This window comes from Corythoichthys intestinalis, chromosome 17, assembly GCF_030265065.1.
Source record: "Corythoichthys intestinalis isolate RoL2023-P3 chromosome 17, ASM3026506v1, whole genome shotgun sequence".
NCBI classification, from domain to species: Eukaryota; Metazoa; Chordata; class Actinopteri; order Syngnathiformes; family Syngnathidae; genus Corythoichthys; species Corythoichthys intestinalis.
Window position 1 is genome coordinate 26,837,410 of NC_080411.1, and position 19,759 is coordinate 26,857,168.

Below are 19,759 nucleotides of genomic sequence, written 5' to 3' on the forward strand. Positions count from 1 at the left end.
TCACCTTTTCTCCTCCAAACATATTGCTGGGCATTGTGGCCAAACAGCTCGATTTTTGTTTCGTCTGACCACAGAACTTTGCTCCAGAAGGTCTTATCTTTGCCCATGTGATCAGCAGCAAACTTCAGTCGAGCCTTAAGGTGCCGCTTTTGGAGCAAGGGCTTCCTTCTTGCACGGCAGCCTCTCAGTCCATGGAGATGCAAAACACACTTGACTGTGGACACTGACACCTGTGTTCCAGCAGCTTCTAATTCTTGGCAGATCTGCTTTTTGGTGATTCTCGGTTGAATCTTCACCCTCCTGACCAATTTTCTCTCAGCAGCAGGTGATAGCTTGCGTTTTCTTCCTGATCGTGGCAGTGACAAAACAGTGCCATGCACTTTATACCTACAAACAATCTTTTGCACTGTTGCTCTTGGGACCAGCAGCTGCTTTGAAATGGCTCCAAGTGACTTTCCTGACTTGTTCAAGTCAATGATTTGCCTTTTCAGATCCATGTATGTATATTTTTGACCCAGCAGATTTGATCACTTTTTCTGTTAACCCATAATAAAGTCATAAAAGAACCAAACTTTCTGAATGTTTTTTGTGACAAAGAAGTACCTGTTCCAATCACTCTAACAGAGAAAATTCTGAGTTGTAGAAATAACTGGAAACTCAAGAGAGCCATGACATTATGTTCTTCACAAGTGTATGTAAACTTTTGACCACAACTGTACAGTGTATCACAAAAGTGAGTACAACCCTTGCATTTCTGCAGATATTTAAGAATATCTTTTCATGGGACAACACTGACAAAATGACACTTTGACACAATGAATGGATGTGTACTTTCTTCAGCAGGGGGACACATCCGGCAGTGCAGGATATGAGTGCCTGGCGGCGCATTGTGTTACTGATAGTAGCCTTTGTTACTGTGGTCCCAGCTTTCTGTAGGTCATTCACTAGGTCCCCCCATGTGGTTCTGGGATTTTTGCTCACCGTTCTTGTTATCATTTTGATGCCACAGGGTGAGATCTTGCATAGAGCCCCAGATCGAGGGAGATTATCAGTGGTCTTTTATGTCTTCCATTTTCTAATAATTGCTCCCACAGTTGATTTCTTTACACCAAGCGTTTTACCTATTGCAGATTCAGTCTTCCCAGCCTGGTGCAGGTCTACAATTTTGTCTCTGGTGTCCTTCGACAGCTCTTTGGTCTTGGCCATCGTAGAGTTTGGAGTGTGACTGACTGAAGTTGTGGACAGGTGTCTTTAATACCGATGAGTTAAAACAGGTGCCATTAATACAGGTAACGAGTGGAGCCTCGTTAGAAGACGTTAGACCTCTTTGACAGTCAGAAATCTTGCTTGTTTGTAGGTGACCAAATCATTATTTTCCACTCTAATTTGGAAATAAATTCTTTAAAAATCAAACTATGTGATTTTCAATTTTTTTCCCACATTCTGTCTCTCATGGTTGAGGTTTATCCATGTTGACAATAACAGGAGTCTCTAATCTTTTCAAGTAGGAGAACTTGCACAACTGGTGGTTGACTAAATACTTACTCGCTGGAGGAAAGAGGCGATTGAAAGCAGAGATAATAAATGGGACTGAAGAAACATTATTTCTGTCTGTGTTTATGTCACTCACAAATGTTTGTTATGCTGGAGCTCAGCAACCCCAGCTACGCAAATTCGATAACCTACTCCTGATACTCTTCTGCCTGAGTAGTGGTGTTTTTTCAGCGCCCAGCAATGCTCTCCTCACAGGAGTTTTACAACCTAGATTTATCACAGGAGGTTAACTTATCTCCACAAATCGTTTCCTTTTTCATTTGTAGAAGCAGTCCGACAGCATACATGATTTACAAGTACAGTAGCTGCTGACACGAAATTCAAGGATAACTCGCAGCAGCAAAATGCACTTTGCCTGTTTTATAACAATCTTTGCGGAGTAAAAAAAAAAGATCAAATTTGGAGTTAAAATTGTTTTGACTGGTTTCCAGCTGTAAAGGATATTTTGCTTCATCTGTGTCAGTAAATCGGAATTAGGACAGTGTGTCACATCCCCCGGAGAAACCGAGCGGCAGGGAAATAATCTCCCAGCACCACAAGCATGATCCAGCACCAACTAGAGCTGCTTGCTCTCTTGACATTGAGCCCCATTTTGTCATCTTTCAAATTATTGGCAGCAAACTATATATACTCTGCCATCAATCACAAAATACTCTCTGGCTGAAAGAAAGCCTTTTTATTCCCTGGTTACACTTACTCATCGGGATGAACTTTAATACTACAGTAGTTAGAAAAAAAGAGCATATGGCATGAATACGGATTAAAGACGATGAAATGAGTTCAGATAATTTGTATTTATTTTTCATGCTTATTATTTGCATGTCTTTGTCACTCATGCTTGAAATGTATTACTGATGCATATTTTATAGTGAATGAGAGGTCTGTAATTAGGTTCTGGCCAGGGCTTGTTTATCATGTATAAAGCCAGTAGCCAGTCTCAAAGCAGAGCTTGAGACAAAGGCCATATTCTCATTAAGTGTGCATTTATTGAGAAATAAAACTAAGCTGCTGCTTTTTTTTTTTTTTTTTTTTTTTGCTGGCCCTGCTTGAATCTAAGGTCTGACCTGTGTAATATTCTGGAAAAAGTCTTTGCTGCTTCATTATGCCCAGAAATTGTGAGTTAAAACGGATGCACAAGGTTAAGATATTTATTCTGTAAGTCATCCACAGAGAAACTCATTTGACTCCATTGCTGTAAAAGGCATAGAAAGCTTTTAAAAATCAAGTCTGAACCAGGCGAACTTTTGAATGGACTGGTGGCCTGAACAGTTACTCCCCACGTTGATTATTGAAAAATTGAAAAACTTTTACTGACCTTTTGGTCAGTAAAATGTGCAATATGTATGCTTCAGAATAAAAACGCACTTGCTGGTATCCATCAAACAACCATAATTTTATATGCGGCCGCAATTTAAAATTCTAGAGAGGGAAGAGGATTTTTCTTATTCTTCCAAATGATTGGTGCTAAACTGCCTCTCCTAAGACTGTTTTAATCGGTTTCCTTTGTACATATGTCAAACTGTTGGGAAAATAATAGTTTGTTTCGATGCAGATCACGTTTGCTGTGCAAACACAAAATGGTTTTAAGATATTAGGGAAACATGCATAATCTAACCATGCAGTTGTAAGCAAGTCTCCGCCCTTGACAGTGCTGAAGAGATTGACGAGAATACTAAAATAAAGTGGGGTGTAGAAAGGAGCCATTTCACATTGCTTTAGCATAAAATAATCAGGTGGACTGAGATCGGGATAGATAAGCAGGTGAGTGGAAGTGTTTTATAGTGAGCTGAAACACAAAGCACTGCAGCTCAGGAAAATTATCTTTCCAAACAAATCCTACTGAGTATTTAACATTGTCCAATACAATTGATGAGCTGTATGATTTCCTCAGGTTGCAGGAAATGCATGTAAATGTTATGGTTGATAGGAACTGTTCCTTTCAAGGTCGTCAATTACTTTTTTTTCCCCTCATATTTTCTTTTAATTTCATGCCTGGCTGGGGTTGTGTTGATAATGATTAGAAAGTGTCGCTTTCAGGTAAAAGACCTATACAAGCATTTCTATGGATGTAATATTACATCTATATTACAGATGTATGGTAAATGCCTTCTCAAATCCAGTTATTGAAACAAAGGAGCAATAGATAACGTCTCTTGTTTCTGTGTCTTCTGTTTGTTTTAGTGGTGGACAGCAAGGCCATCCTGGAGGGCCTACAGAGGTACAACGCTATGCCAATCTATCTGCCTGTCAGCTACCGGATCCTTAATGCTGAGTCAGCTTTCTTCCTACAGGAGGCAAACCAGGATTTAATGAGGAATTCTAGCCTGCAGGCTCGTACAGAGTCCTTCTTCATCCACCAGGCTCGGCAGATGCCCTTTGTCAATGCTAGCTACGGGCCACTGTCCGTGCAGCAGCCTATCCCGCTAGAGATGCTTCAGACGCAACCCGGGCCATTTAATATGCCCCCTTTCAGTCTATCATCAGTTCCAACATCTCCGTCGCTGTTACCACTTTTTACATTTAACTGGAAAGTTCATACTTACATCATTAATGAAAGGGTCCACCCCAGCTGGCCGAAAGTCCAAGTGTTGTTCTACATTGCAGGCAGGGACTGGGATGATTACAGTGCCATTCAAAAGCTGCCCTGCATCAGGATGTTTGCATTTCATGAGACTCAAGAGGTGAGGGGGGCATGCAGGCTGAAAGGGGAACTGGGAATTTGTGTTGCTGAGCTGGAACCCCTCGCAAGCTGGTTCAGTCCACCCACTGTCAGACCAGGTAGGCAGAAGGTATCAGACCAGACACAAGGAACTCCTGTGGAGCTTTACTACATTGTTCAAACTACCAACACTGAGGACTGCAATGCTGAGGACTCACGAAAAGGCAGTGCTATTCGTATGGAGCAACGGGGTCCCCGAGGCTATTCTGCTGGGCACACACCTATGCAACGTATCGGGAGCGTTAGGCTCTTTCAGCCACTATCGGAACTCAAACTGGACAGCAACTTTTTGGTCATGGTACCCTCAAAACCTATCCGACAGAGAGAAACTCTTTCAGCTTTTTTGGCTCTGTCTGCCCTTTCTACAGTGCAGATCTTCACTCTCAGGTAAGCGATTCATCTATGGTAACAATGTGCATGTTAATCCTGTTTCAAGCCAATTTAGTCGCTTCAAGATTTCCTCGTTGTGAATTAAACAGTGAGGAGTGACAGAAAGCCCTGAAGTCCAATTTCCCTTTTACAAGTCAGTTTGATGTGACTATACCCGAAAGCGGCTCTCAAATGTCCATCGTCGTGTCTCGGAGAGAGTTTAATTTCAGTTGTTTTCTGAACTTTGAGACATTGTCTATATCTGTGCAAGTTGGATGTACTGCCAACATAATATGAATCATACTGCATGATGCTGCTCCACAGAGACGTCTCACAGAGAAGCATGTCACTCTCTTGAAAGCTCTGTGTGTAGCATTAACTGGAACTATGTCTTCTTGGTTTAGTTGTACAGTCAACAACAATTTGAACACATATTTCAAAGGCATAAAGTGGAACACCACCGATTTAAATATGGTGACATAATCATTATCAGCCAAGGCTTTCAGCTGGTCTGGACAAAGTGGGCAATTTATTTTTCTTAAAGGCAATTTAAGAAAATGGAACTGTTTTCCATGGCCACGCCACCTCAACTTTTCCATTCAGTGCATTTATGTACTTTACATTAGATCAGTGTTTTTCAACCGGTGAGCCGCGGATAGTGTGCCGTGAGAGATTGTCAGGTGTGCTGCGAGAAATTATCCAATATCGCCTTTTTTTCGGCGTCGCAGAAGGAAGAAAGGAAGGACTCGGTAGAGGGTTTCGGTTGTGTGAAAATGTGCAAGGTATTGCTTGTGTCGCGTTCAAGAACTGCTCGGATTTCAAGCTAGCTTGCTGTCCGCGACAATGTGGACCCCAGCTCGTCTACTGTACATCATTGGATTAGACTCTTCAAGTGTCGATATACACGAAAGTGTCCTTTCCATATGTGACGACCGTCAATCCTCCCTGTGTTTTATTCCAACACATTCTCGAGGACAGCAAGGTGGCTGATGGATGGCTAGAAATCCGACCAGTTTTTGAATGCGACACAAGAAACTCTCCAACAGTGCCATGGTGCCAAGCAAGGTTAAACGTCATCTCCAAACTAAACACTCGTCATTGCTAAAGTCCCCCTGTCTGATAAGTCTGAGCTTTTTAAGCCTAACTTCGATAAAATAAATAAATAAATAAATAAATAAATGAATGAATAAAAACAGAGAGGCATAGAGCTGTTGCAGAAGAGTTTTGTGTGCATGTTTCTTCAATTCCAGACGGGATATCGGCTTTGTGTTCATCTAAACAGGCTTAAGTCACACTAAGTTAGGATAAATATTGAGAAATTATTGGATAACCAAATATACTATACAGGAAGTAATTTTGGAACATTTTTGGTTTGTGGTGTGACACGACATTTTTTCCTATGTAAAAACGTGCCGGGATTCAGAAAAGGTCGAAAAACACTGCATTGGATTCATATGGCATACCACTATGTTGTTAGAATTGGAAAGAAAATACATTCCAAACAAAACCTTGCCTTGTCATCATAGTTATGTGAAGTATAACTTGATACTCTTTTAACACATACCATTAAGCTCCTTCTCGGTTGTACCATTCATACATATGCACATCAAAATAAACTACTACTACTAACTAAACTAAACTAATACTTTTAAAATTGCATCATCATCACATATTTTCCATTTTATTAAGTCTATATTAAGATTGTGAGGGCCGGTTAGAGACTTGATGCGCCGGATGTGGCCCACGAGCCATATTTTGCCCACATTTGGTCTTGAAAGTGTGAACACGTACTTGCTTTGGCTTTCCGTCTCAGGCAGTAAGAAGTGTGTTGGAGTTGTGCAGTGCATGCTAAACTTAACACTGCATCATTCTGATCCTCCAAAAAGTAATTTCAGCAGTAACCATATTGCAAACAATTAAAAATGATTTAGCAGAAGTTTGAAAAACAACCACAGATTTAGCCTAGCCCAGTGACATTTACAGTTTTTAAATTATGTGAAATTGCGTTGTTGCAAGGGAAAATCACTGATGTAGCCTACTGAATAATTGTTGTGACTCATGGAAAATGACTCTGGGGACAGTGCTAAACTAATCAGGTAGTGAAATGCCACTATTTGTGTAGGTGAGATAAAAAGCTGTGTTTGTCAGCATTTATGCCACATAAGTGAGTTACAATGCAAATTATCTTTTTATCAAGCGGTTAAGGTCTGGTATGGGTCAGAGTAACAATGAAAGAATACTGCAAACATGACAACGATGGTGGTCTCTATTTTTTTCTGTTCTTTATTTTGGCATTTTATGTATTCATTTTGAAAATAATTAGAAGTAGTCATACATTCCAGTTGGATTGCGCTTCGTGCCACATTCTGAATTATTATATGGTTAACTGGCAACCAGTCCAAAGTGTTGTCTGACTTCCACTCGAAATGCTGTGAGTAGATAAATTGTTACCAAACATTATTTTCTCTCTCATTTCTGTGGCAAAGATGAGAAAATTTTATAGTAACCACAGTGAACTGTAGTGTGTCTTGCCAGCTCTAGCTTTTAAAACTATTACGACTATCATTGGTGCCCAATGTTAGGCACAAAATTGTTACAAATAATAAACTGTTCCGCACAGGGGTTTTTTAGTTTTTTTTTTTCTCTCTGCTTCATCCGAATTATCAGCAGTGGGCAAATGTGTGGATTAGTGTGCGGCATGCCAGATTAGAATATGTATGTACGATAAGCTTTTGATTTGTCACACGACACTCGATCATAAGTGAAGTTGCCGCGACACCACGAGTCTACTGCCTAACTTTATTTAAGCCATTTACCTGCTGAGCTGCAACCATGCATATTCTTCTGATTGTTAATTTCAGATTGAACAGATAGCCTCAGTGTATTTAGTGAAAATGACAGGCAAAGCTCTTACTCGCAGATGGAGTACTTGTTTTTTTCCAAATGAAATGACAAACACCAGTGAAGTGGTGCTGGTGAGATTTGAGTGCCATATTTGTTTTCTTTACGTAAAATTACATTTTATTTATTGACATGGTCACCTTTAAGCTATTTTCTATATACCTACTAAATAGAAGTACCTAATACAGGACACTCGAACACAAGTTCAGGATCGAAACCTCACAGGCTAGGTTTCTGATGTGAACGCAGGGACGCTGGAAGTCACTCACAGCAGGGGGTGCTAAGTATCTTATTATGCTTTTCCCCAATCAAAAACAGCTGTTTTGGTCCAAATTTGCCATGCTCCCTGCAATGCATTCATAATGGCAGTACACACGCATGCTCGTTAGTTTATGTACTAGCTACTACAAAAACAGCGTTCTATTTCACCTCCAGTGTGTGTTGGACTTTTTGTCTTGGAAATAAAAGCGCTTATGTATTATAATTAGGGCTGTCAAACGATTAAAATTTTTAATCGAGTTAATTACAGCTTGAAAATTAATTAATCGTAATTAATCGCAATTCAAACCATCTATAAAATATGCCATATTTTTCTGTAAATTATATATATATTCTGTAAAATAAATTGTTGGAATGGAAAGATAAGACACAAGATGGATATAAACATTCAACATACGGTACATAAGGACTGTAGTGGGCATTTCACTCTACTGTCATTTAAATCTGTCTATGCTGTCCTCACTCCGAAGCGTCTACTTTTTCCAAAGCTAGACAGCTAGTGAACGACGCCTTAATAATCAGACTTCTTCCTTTTTCATCTGATTTATTAATAAAATAGCCTCAAACCATTGTCCTCTTTAGACCGTCGTAAAACTACAAAAAAAAAGTACAAAAGCATTGCATTAGCAGCAACGTTAGCTTAGCACGCTATACAGGTTCACTAAACATGAACAAAAAGCGTCTCATACAAAAAATATAACATTTCGCTTACTAACATAATATGTACATTCTTTACAACAACCATACTTACAGACAAATCTTGTCCAAGGATCATATAAGCACAACATTACAACGTAGGCGTCAGCCCGAGACGTCGTGCAGCCATACTGAACTGGCAAGAAAACAATAAACCATGTCGCAAAGCGACCACAAGAGTTCGCTGTTAGGCAGCACAAAAAGCCTTGTTGTAAAACTTACCAAAAGGCAGAATACTTTCTGAGCGGGACATGTGCGTTAATTGCGTCAAATATTTTAACGTGATTAATTAAAAAAATTAATTACCACGCGTTAACGCGATAATTTTGACAGCCCTAATTATAATGCAAGATGAGATGCAAGATGATATACAAACCCATTTGAAAACTAAAAGGTCCAATAAGCCTCTCTTTAACACCCACTTTTCACAACCCTCAAAATAATTGCACACAAACATTCAACAGCGCACTGCACGGCAGCAACTCAACAGCAACAACAAACAATAATATGGCTACAATGCAAGCTATCTGAAGTTTTCCACGGTCTAAATATGCATGTAACTTTTTCTCGCTGGGCACGCACTATCATAAACTCATAATTATCTTCATTTTCGACCTCAAATTGAATTTTAGAAAATGTCGTTGTTTTTGTAAAGAAAAAAATGCAAATTTGTTTTTGCGCTATGTTAACGCCTCCTCTATCAACAGTTGACTTTCCCGCCTTATCCAACGTGACCTGGTAACAAGGTGGTGACCATGTTATTTAAAAAAAAAAAAAAAAAAAAATCAACCTATGTATTTAATCCCCAAAGTTAAATACACTATTGTTTCAATATGTTTTATGTATTGATTTTTAAAAAAAATCTACCAAATGCTTTCCTTAGGTCTTTGTTTTTATTTTAAATGAAAAAATACACAAATTTCAGGTCTCATTGGTCACTGTGCAAGAACTGTCTGGTTTTGGTGGAATGACTCGCATACAGTCCAGTTTATCCTACTACGTTATCACAGGGCTTTTTCATAATGTGAAAATAAGGAACTGTAGAACAGTCCCACCTGTGTTAAGCTATTTACAAACTGCAATTGGAAATGTTACCCACAAATGCAAAAAGAGGCTCAAGTTCTTATATAGTGGCGCCGTGGACAAATAATTAGGTAAATTGAAATGGTGAAAAAAATGTTTGACACTCTTCTCCCACAATTAGATATAGTGGTAACCTCTGATGGATGAAATCCTTGATATCGAAGGACCACATTAAGGCCGAGTTATGCTTCCGCATCAGACCTGCGCCGTCAAGGAAGACCCAATTTACGAACCTCCGCCGTAGCCTAACGTGCCCCTCTAGAATTTTTTGACTTCGTGTCACGTCGACGCATATGACGTGGCGGGAATGGACTGTGATTGGTCCGCTCAGACTGTTGTTTCCGGTTCAGCGCAAAATCACCGCCACTGTCAAACATGATTTTGCTACACGCAAAAATGGACCAAGCCGACGAGACTATCAGCAAAGAACAAGTACGACAACTTCTACAATGTCTCGCCAAGACATTATGAAGATTGCCAAATGGCAAGCAATTCCTGGGAGGAGATTGCTGGAAATACGGGGCTGGAGGTCAGCAAGCGACTGAATAAGAAAAAAAAAAAAATGGAAGAACCACTGAGATAAGTATGTGTGTGTTCGGAATCGAATGGCCACACAAAGAGGTGACTCAGTTGGCCAAAAACTGCCAGCTTTTTATCACTTTATGTCGTATTTTTGGTTGGTACACTTCATCATTTATCGTGTACATATGTTTGCTGTGAGTCTGACTTATTTACGTGTCACACTTCAAGTATATGAAGAACAAAGCACAGGTTTGGTGTCAGTAGTGGTCTTTTGATGTTTAATTTTCAGCAACAGACAGTTCACACTCGATACATCATCGCTGATTGAGAGCGCCTCAGTCATTTTATGATAATGTTCACATCAAGGCTTCCAACGCACTTTGGGAAATTCCATAGCATTTCAGAAATCTGCTAATGCTTCCGACTGGCTGGTTGTATGACATGGCAAACAAATCGGGCTGGAGGGTTTTGCAGACCTTGGACAAAACGCTGGAGGCAGTGCTCGACGCCAGTTTGAAACTAGCCGCCACAGCTTGCTGGTTTCCACCCGAGGCTGGACCTCTCTGTGCGGCATCAAAAGTCGGACAGACCGCCTCGAAACAGTCTTCTGCGTTGCCTGCACCTCAACATTTGGATGATCAACATTTATTCAATGTTAATGAGCTGAAGAGCCACATTCAAGCGTCCCATCTTGCATTGTTTATTTTTTCTCCGTTAAACTAGAGGATGTCGAGCAGCATGCCCCAAAACCGGACAAATACAATGCCACACCCCTCTAGTAGCTTGGCGGTGAATTACAGAGCAACACGTTCCCTCACCGCAAAACAATCATTGACGCCGTAGTCACTTCGCCATCACCGCAGCGCAGAAGCATAACTCAGGCTTTAGTCAAACATTTGTAAGTATGTTTTCCAGCCCGAGTTTGAAATGAACACATGTTGCGCTCTGTTGTGCAAGTTTTCACTTCCATTTTATTCTGTCACAGCCATTGCCCATTTGTACATCAAGCCCCACAGTTGTGGTCCTTTGCCTTTGTTGTTGCGCGTGAATGTCAAAAGGACCACAATAAATAAACCATTCGAGTAGAGTATAAGTCCATGTTCGTATACCGGCGCACACCCCAGTGTACTTTACTTGCCGCGCTAAACATTTTAAGGTCAACAATCCCTTCATCACAGTTAGCCAACATTTTCTCAGCTTTCTCTCGTTTTAAAGATTAAATTTAAAGCATATTGTGTATTCATGGTTAGTAGGAACAAGGGGGGGGGGGGATGTTTGTTCTTTTTTTCTTCTTCGTGTTTTCCATACAGACAGACGCCGGTATGGTTTATTCCTGCCATTAACTGGTGGTACTCAGCAAGTGTCTGTAAATAGTCATATGCAATGGAACACTGCTATCTTTCTGGCTATACGTATAGGAAAACACAGACAAGGCTGAAAAAACAGTTTCTTCTCTTGTACCTCTCTTTAAAATAAACGGCAGTATTTTAAGCCAAAAGAACTGTTGTGTTTGATAGAACAATATGTCTATATGCTGCCATAGCAGTTCCATGGCGCATTATGCCCCCGGTCTATTTTTAATTTGTCCATTTCACTCTGGAGACCCCTGTTTACAAACACCGCACAACCACTTTTGTTTCAACCCAGCCATAAAAAGGAGGTCAGTAATCATATTTATTATTCGAAATGTCTATCATTTTTAGCTTGGAATCATTAAATGATGTCTATTATTTAGTTTAAAAAACAATTCTCGATATATCAGATGATAATCATTACAAACAAAGAAAAATTGAAGAAAAAAAGTTTAAAAGGGTAAATATTTGAAAAAAAAAAAAAAACATCAACCACTCCTTGTTGTCTGTGAATTCTGCATTGCGATCCTTATTATGTTAGCATGGCTATTCACATTCGTCTCTTGGCACTCGGTGATACATGCTACACGGACTTTTTGGACCGAAACAAGGTAAGTACGCAATAATAACTCATTAAAATCATGGTGTCTTTAATTATGCTCTCTCATGCTCTCTCCTCGAGAAAGCCACAAAAAGATATACATTGCAGTTGAACGCTAGCCCGAGAATTATGGACACAGCGGGCTAAATGACTAACATTCTGTCCATTATCTTTTTGACCCTTGTTGACGTTTGGATTGCTTATTATGGGATGATATTGATGTAATCGATACATTACATGCTTAAACTTTAAAGCCTAGGTTCTATGCTTCAAGGCTAAATACAGTAAATAGTGTTTTGGTACTCACATTTATACAGTATGTTCCCTTTATGTGTATGAAGCTTTTTGTTCTCAGTATCTTGCATTCATGTTCTTTAATCATAATTGAAAAAATAGTTTAAAAGACCACTGCAAACATTAAAAAAATTATGGTATTGGAATTTAACCCCTAAAGTTCCCCTCATTTTTTTTTCTTTGCACAGATTAAAATCAGGCCTAATCAAATCCGTATGCAATTTTTATTTACAAAATAAAACACAGGACTAAATTAAATCCACATTTACTCACAAGTCAATGTCCTTTATTATTGTACAAAGACTGGAGTAGACAAAGGGGGATCATCTTGAAGTGTTTGTTATTTATTATGTACCAGGATGGGTGTCCAAAACTTTTTTTTAAATGAGAAACTTAAAGAAAATTTCAAGTCTCAAAAATGTCTATTTTTCACTCACCTGATCTGACATACTTTAAAGGTGTCAAAAATGCCCTCTTATTAGTTTTTAAGCTTTCCAATGATGTATCCAACATGCATTTCGGACAATTTTGAAATTTGGCCAAATTGGAGGTCTCACAGCGGAACTTCAAGTAACCTGAGTGTTGTCCGCCATATATATTGAAATCAATTCTGTAAGATCCCTATATATGTATATAGGGCTTTTAATCTTACTGCTAATTGACACAATTAGATTAATTATCCTTCTGAAAACAGTCCCTGAAAGATTTAACAGATGAGGATCATGACAGTTGTTGTCAGAACTTCTGTGCTCACGGCAAACATTTTTAAAATGTAATGATTTCTTTTGACTGGCCAATAGCCTACAATAATTGTAGCTTTGTGCAATTTTGGTGAATTGCTTAATAAATTGCTCTTGCAATTTTCCTCTCTGAGCACAGTCTGTTTGAGGTGATTCTACACCAAAGCTGCTGTCACTGATCCATCGAGCCTTGTCTCTTATGAAATATGATTCAAAAAGACCCTAATTGCTTTGTGTTGCTTGATGCAAATGATGGCGTATGGAATGTTTCCGCTGGGCATGCTGTACGCCTGAGATCTAAATCATGAAAGATGAATCCGTTAGCGTCCTCAAAGTAGTGCTGTGACATGGTGCCTCGGCAATTTGTCATCCCTGTGCGAGCAGGAAATCTGCCAAAAGAGCTCCGTTGCTTTTCCTTTCACTCAAATGATGATGAACTCCATGAAGTGTTGGCGTTCCCCATGCGTTACTCACACAATGCACCCAGCAAGTGTAAATTGGGACTTGAAGGTCCGTATTTTCTTCTTGCACTTTCGTGTTGGACCAGTTGTTCAGAAGTTATTCTTCATTTTTCCCTTGAGGAGAGTGAACACTTCAAATGCAACCAAAACTACCTCATTAGCCGCCAAAACATTCAACTTCAAAGTGTTTGAAAATTGCAGACTATTCTGTGAAGTACTTTACTGCAACCTTACCAAACTTGGTAATTACACTCCTGGATAAACCCATGTTAGCTCATTCTGGGCATCGCTTTTATCGCACAGACTCGCGGAATTCATTATATGCCTTGTGTACACATAAAATCACCGTTCAAAATAAGGTGTTATTCTCTACCAGTGTTATTCTGTACATTCCCTCAGTTAACTTTGTTACGCACGGGGGTACTTATATACTAATTTGTATTTATTAGATTTATCAAAGAAAAACTTTTTTTTTTTTTAATCAGGTAATTTCAGTAATGACATTTCTGGAACCAAAAATTTGTCAATACATGGAAACATGAGTGAGAACAAAGTTTACCAGATTAAAAAGGCCATGAAATGAAGAATTGTGGATATTGTTGTGCTTTTTCCAGAGGTTGAAATGAGCATAAGCTTATATTGTAATAGGGCTGGGCGATATGGCCTTAAGTACGTATCACGATAAATTGAGCAGATTTACCTCGATAACGATAAATGACGATAAATTCGCCCAAGCAAACTGTTATATAATTTGAAAATTTGAATCAATGCATGAAATACAAATGAACAGTTTCTCGTTAAATTTACCAGCTTTCAATTTAACAATTGAACATGCAGTCTAAAAATTAAGTATTAAAAAAAATCTTGTAAACAATAAGAATCCTTGTGTGAATATTTATAACAGCTTGTATGACTTGAAAAATATCATCACTTGAATTTCATTAAATTCATTCCGCATTGTTATACACTAGATAGTGGCATACGTTTGGATATTTAGAATAGATACAAATACGACACATCCACCCGTCCCCCAGAAATTATACTTAATTAAAAAATAAAATGTTTCACAAACCTTTCCTTTCTTTTATTCGGCTCAATTATTTACATCTTATGATTTTGGAAATCCTTACAGTATGCAATAAATAATATTCCTGTTCCCAAGCACTGTGCTTACTGTACTGTAATTTTTACAAAAAATAAATACATAGTTACTCCCCGTCATCTAGGACGAGCCACTTACAAGACTACCACTGTTGTGTATTACAAATACTGCTTTGAACACATCTTCACAGACAAAAGCAATGACACAGGCTTAAAGAGGTTAACTTTAATTGTGTAAATCACACTTAATGACGACACGATCTCCTGGTTGAAATAGAGGACATCCACTTAATTCTATTGAAGATATGTAATGCTGAGGCAATTTGTCAACTTTACTTTTAAAAAGAAACGTGCACTGTTTATCCAGTAGATGGGGCTCTTGCAGTGTGTCAAACAGTGATTCAATTTAAGGCAATTGTCTTAAAAGTAGTTCATTGTATCAGAAAGCCTCGGTTTTTCCATCCCTATCTGGAACCCGTCAAGAGTTTACTTAATGTCGGGTGAAAATTTGGCGAAGCTAACTTAAGCCCGACTTCATCCCGTTTACTTGTAGCGTTAGCCTACCGGGCTTCTGTTTGATTGGCTTCCTGAAAACCATGTGACTCCAAACGTAAGCACACTGTCTGTTTTCTTAAAGGGGAATGAACATAGCCAAACAACACAGAGTCAAAGCGGGATGAAAAGACTATACAGTGGTACCTCTACATACGAAGTTAATCCGTTCCAGGAGCTTGTTTGTAAGTCGAAATGGTCGTATGTCGAGCAGGATTTTCCCATAGGAATACATTATAATTCCATTAATTCGTTTCACAGCCCAAAAACCTGCACTAAATCCTTAAAAAATACTGCTGGTACTATTACAAATGGCAATTACATATAGCAAAACAAATAAATAATAAATAAAAATCGGATTAATAATATAATAATAATAATAATTCCTGTAATAGTGTAACGAAACGGGTTCTAATAAGGCGGACGTTTTTTTCTGTACCTGAAGGCACCGCGGCGCTGACGTGACAAAGAGGGAGGGCAGCGGGTGAAAGTTTACTTTCGCTTTCAATGCTTTCTTGAGAACATCGTCAATTGCGGCAGACAGCAGGCGTTTTGTGTTGAATAAGTTGTGAAAGAAATGATGAAAACGTGGCGAAGCTGGCGATTTCTCTGGAGATGTTACCACAATAAGAATTGTCAGCTTAACTTATAAAGACTGGCGAACGATGGTCGGAGGAGGACCGTGGAGATGTATTGTTGAGCCATTTCACAGATGCCCACACTACGCTCATATTTTTCTGTCATTTGCATCTTCATTTAGAAGGTAAGCGTCAACTTTTTCCTTGTTTCACCACCGGTACCAACCTTTTCTGAAACCTGTGTTGATTTGTCACACAAGAAAATCCGCCATGCATTCGTCTGCGGTGCTGCCATTGTCGTCGTATTTCGAGCATGTCGTCGGATGTAGAAACAAATGGCGAGTCAAATTTTACGTCGGATGTCGAAAAGTTCGTGTGTCGAAGCGATCGTATGTAGAGGTACCACTGTATTTTCTTCTTTTATTAAATTACCGAATTTACCGACATGGTCAAAATTACGTCGGTCATCGTGAAGAATTTCGGTAACGGTAAATTTTCGGTTTACCGCCCTGCTCTATATTGTAATTGCATATTTTGGGACATTTGGTCCCCTTTTCTTACATTACGCTTAAAGGGGAAATTTCCTAGCAAAGCTAATGCTCAGGTATGAAAAATATACAATAAAATCTTCCATAATCCAAACCTGTTTTTATTTTTGTGCCCATTCTGTCCGCCCGTCAGGTATGAAAAATATACAATAAAATCTTCCATAATCCAAACCCGTTTTTAAATAATGCAGCGGCATGGCTTCTTCCGTAGACATTTTTGAAATCAGTCTCTCGGGCCGTCAGCGACAAATAAAAATTCTAACGGTGCGATACGGTACTCTTGGTAATTTTCGGGGATGACGTCAACTAGGGTACACGAGTGTAGAAAGTCTGTCATTTACTATAGGCATCAATGTGGGAACTGTCCGCCACAAAATGCTGAACTATAGCATTGTCGGTGGATTTAGGGATATTAGCATATAAAGGTTTCAAAAAAGGATGCACTTAGATGAGGGTTGGTGAGATTTGTGCAGCAAATGCTGAGCAATTTTCATGAACCTGGACAAGGGGCTGTGATGAAGCTAAACAACAAAATACTGCTTGCCTAGAACAAAATATTTCTCTCATCCATGACCATGTCTTGAATATTGCTTGAAGAGTTTTTTTAGGAGATACTAACCAATTTTCAAGAATGTTGACGGCAATTTCTTCAACTGCTATCTCATCACCGTCAGCGATCGTGATGTCTGCTGGAGCTTCTACCTCTGGCTCATAATAATATCAGTAAGATTTCCATCGTTGTCAGCAAATATATCGTCCTCAAAACCATCTTTCGGGAAAACGAAAACATTTCTGCCGTATTAAGTGGGTTAAAATCTGTAGTTATCAGATTTAAATTTGTAACATTAGATCTTACATACCAAATTTGAATTGAAACGACACTTTTCCCCCCCAATAGTTGGGTAACAACAATTTGCCAGACTTTCTTAATTTGGTTGTAACTACACTGAATGGTGCAACCCTCCCAATTTGTTATGGGTGAAGTGAAGTATGGATTATGCTTAAAGGAAAACTCGGACTTAGACTTGTAGGCTCTAATAATCCATAATTGTTTTACTATGTTATACGTCAGTAGAAACACATAAAATATTGCCATTGGTTTAAAAATCTATAATATTTAGTACGTTTTGACCTATGGAGGACGCCAATTTTTATGGATGCTCGGGTGATGACATAGATTGTCATTGTCACTCGACCAATAATATCGGGTTTCTGCAATTCCTTCTACGTGGCGACACAACCAATGCATGCACTCATCGATTAAAAGCGGCGAGTGCCGGTACGTCCATTTTGTGTTTTTATTGAGTCTTTCATTACCCTTTCATTGCCTCAAAAGACTTTTACATTTGTTTCCCTCTCATACTTTTAAGCATTGTGTTTTATTGTGGTAGCTTTAAATAGGGGTGTAACGGTACACAAAAATCTCGGTTTTGAGGTCACGGTTCGCTTCATTTTCGGCACAGTAAAAAAAGACAATGCAAAATATAAATGTGTTAGTTGTTTATCACACACCTTTGTGCTTTTAACAATAAGAACATTAGCCTATACAAAGCTAGAATTCTGCTCAAAAAGTAGCGGGTATATAAAGATAATCCAACAACAATTTGCCTTTCAGACCCCGCGTATTGATCAGCTTTCTTTCTGAAAGAAAGATGAAAAAAGTCCTGAGCTAAAGAGAAAAGCAATCCCAATGACAAAGATTTTAACATGTATTTTACAAATGAAATGCCTCAATGAATCATTTTTTTTTCTTATGAACGGTTTTCAAAAGCTTTATTGGTGGATTTTCTCAAGTTAAAGCGCCTCACATAAATTAATAAATTTAATTGTGTAAGCAGGATCTGTGTATTATTCTTATTAATTAAAGGTGTTTTAGCTCATTTCAATTTCGTTTATTTAAATGGGCTATTATTTACTTTATTATGTGTTTATATTTTACAAGTGTGATGTAGTATTCATTGATATTGTATATTTTATGTCGTATAACTTTAGTTCCTATATGAATATTAGTTCCTACGTGTTTTCTTGTGGTAGGAGGGTTTTGTATTGAACACGGGGTTGTGTTGGTTATTAAGATAGCAGGGAAGACAGCAGTAAATCAACAAAGACAAGTCAACTGTGCCCCGACCTGACCCGCTCTACCACTCAAGAGATCTGATGGACTCAAAAAGTGGGTTACGATTGCATATTAGTTTGAAAATCGACCGGATCCACCATATTTTTACACGAGTGACTTCCTGTCTGCCCGATCCTAGCTACCGGTCGTAGTATTCACGCAGGAGGGTCGCGTCTCGCGTCAAATAATAAAGTCTGTCGTTTTTTTCGCCTGCGTCGTGTTGAGCCGCTTCTGGGACGCGTCTAACAAGCGGCCCCACTGCGACTGGTGTGCATTGGCTGATTGACTTTAACGCCCGCATTTCACTGCGTTCTTGCGGCGGCCACGTTGTCGTGCCGTTGACGTTTCTGGGTTATACTGTCCTACCGTGTTGTTCCTCATTATAGTAGAGAAGACGGAGTAAATATAATCTACACAAAGACCCTGTAACCCGATCGACTCACAGCCTCGAAAAGTAAGGGTTATATTACGTCAGAAACTTGTTCGGTACACCTCCGTTCCAAACCGAGCACCACGTACCAAAACGGTTCAATACAAATACATGTGCCGTTACACCCTTAGCTTTAAAGCAGATTGTTGATCTGTTGACCATATTAGTCACGTGGTATATTTAAACCACCCTTATTTGATATTCCTACATCTAAGTATTTTCTTAAGGCATCTTTAGTATGTTCTGTCTGTATGCAACTCAGCAAAACAAGCTGAAAACGTACGGTAGTACTTTGGGTGTCAAATTGATCTCTTTTTGCATGTTTCGCCAGTGTAGCACTTTTTGCTAGAACAGTTTTTTTTTTCCTACTCTCATCACGTTTCATTCTGGCTTTCCTGTTCATTTTGCTTTTGCTGCTCGTTTTGTGAAATATCGACAGTGCCGTCATGCTCATTAATGTTCCTCTTGGGTTCAAATTTGAAATGTTTGAAAAGATTACATGTTTATGTCGCTAGAGTCATACTCTGGAAGCCTGACAGCGTAGCCATGTGACATCACCGCCCTGCGACGTCAACAACAATGGCGACCTACTAGTTAAACTAATTTTACAAATTGTATAAAAATGAAGACATCAAAAGGGGTTTCAATATCAAATTATTTTAACTCATAACAATGTTTATCTTTTAAGAAGTACAAGTCTTTCTATCTGTGGATCTCTTTAAGAAAATATAGTGCTCAATTCCTGTATTTAAGATAAGTAATGATTTCCCAAATTATAAATAAGATTTTTACAACATCTAATATTCTTTAGATACATTGAATGAGAATGGTCTAAATAATGCAAGAAATTGTTAGTTTCTTTT

General features: G+C 38.8%; 1 protein-coding gene across 2 annotated transcripts in view; it reads left to right on the forward strand.

The window, feature by feature from the left end:
* si:dkey-112m2.1 (transmembrane protein 132C) overlaps positions 1-19,759 on the forward strand; it is a 357,076-nt gene that overhangs the window by 134,107 nt on the left and 203,210 nt on the right. The window contains exons 3-4 of one of the 2 annotated variants that reach the window (XM_057818296.1): positions 3,736-3,772; positions 3,846-4,660. In XM_057818296.1, coding sequence (XP_057674279.1) covers positions 3,864-4,660 — 797 coding nt within the window. In that variant the 5' untranslated portion in view covers positions 3,736-3,772; positions 3,846-3,863. Of the gene's footprint in view, positions 1-3,735; positions 4,661-19,759 lie in introns of both variants that reach the window. The other variant, XM_057818295.1, reaches the window with a different exon arrangement.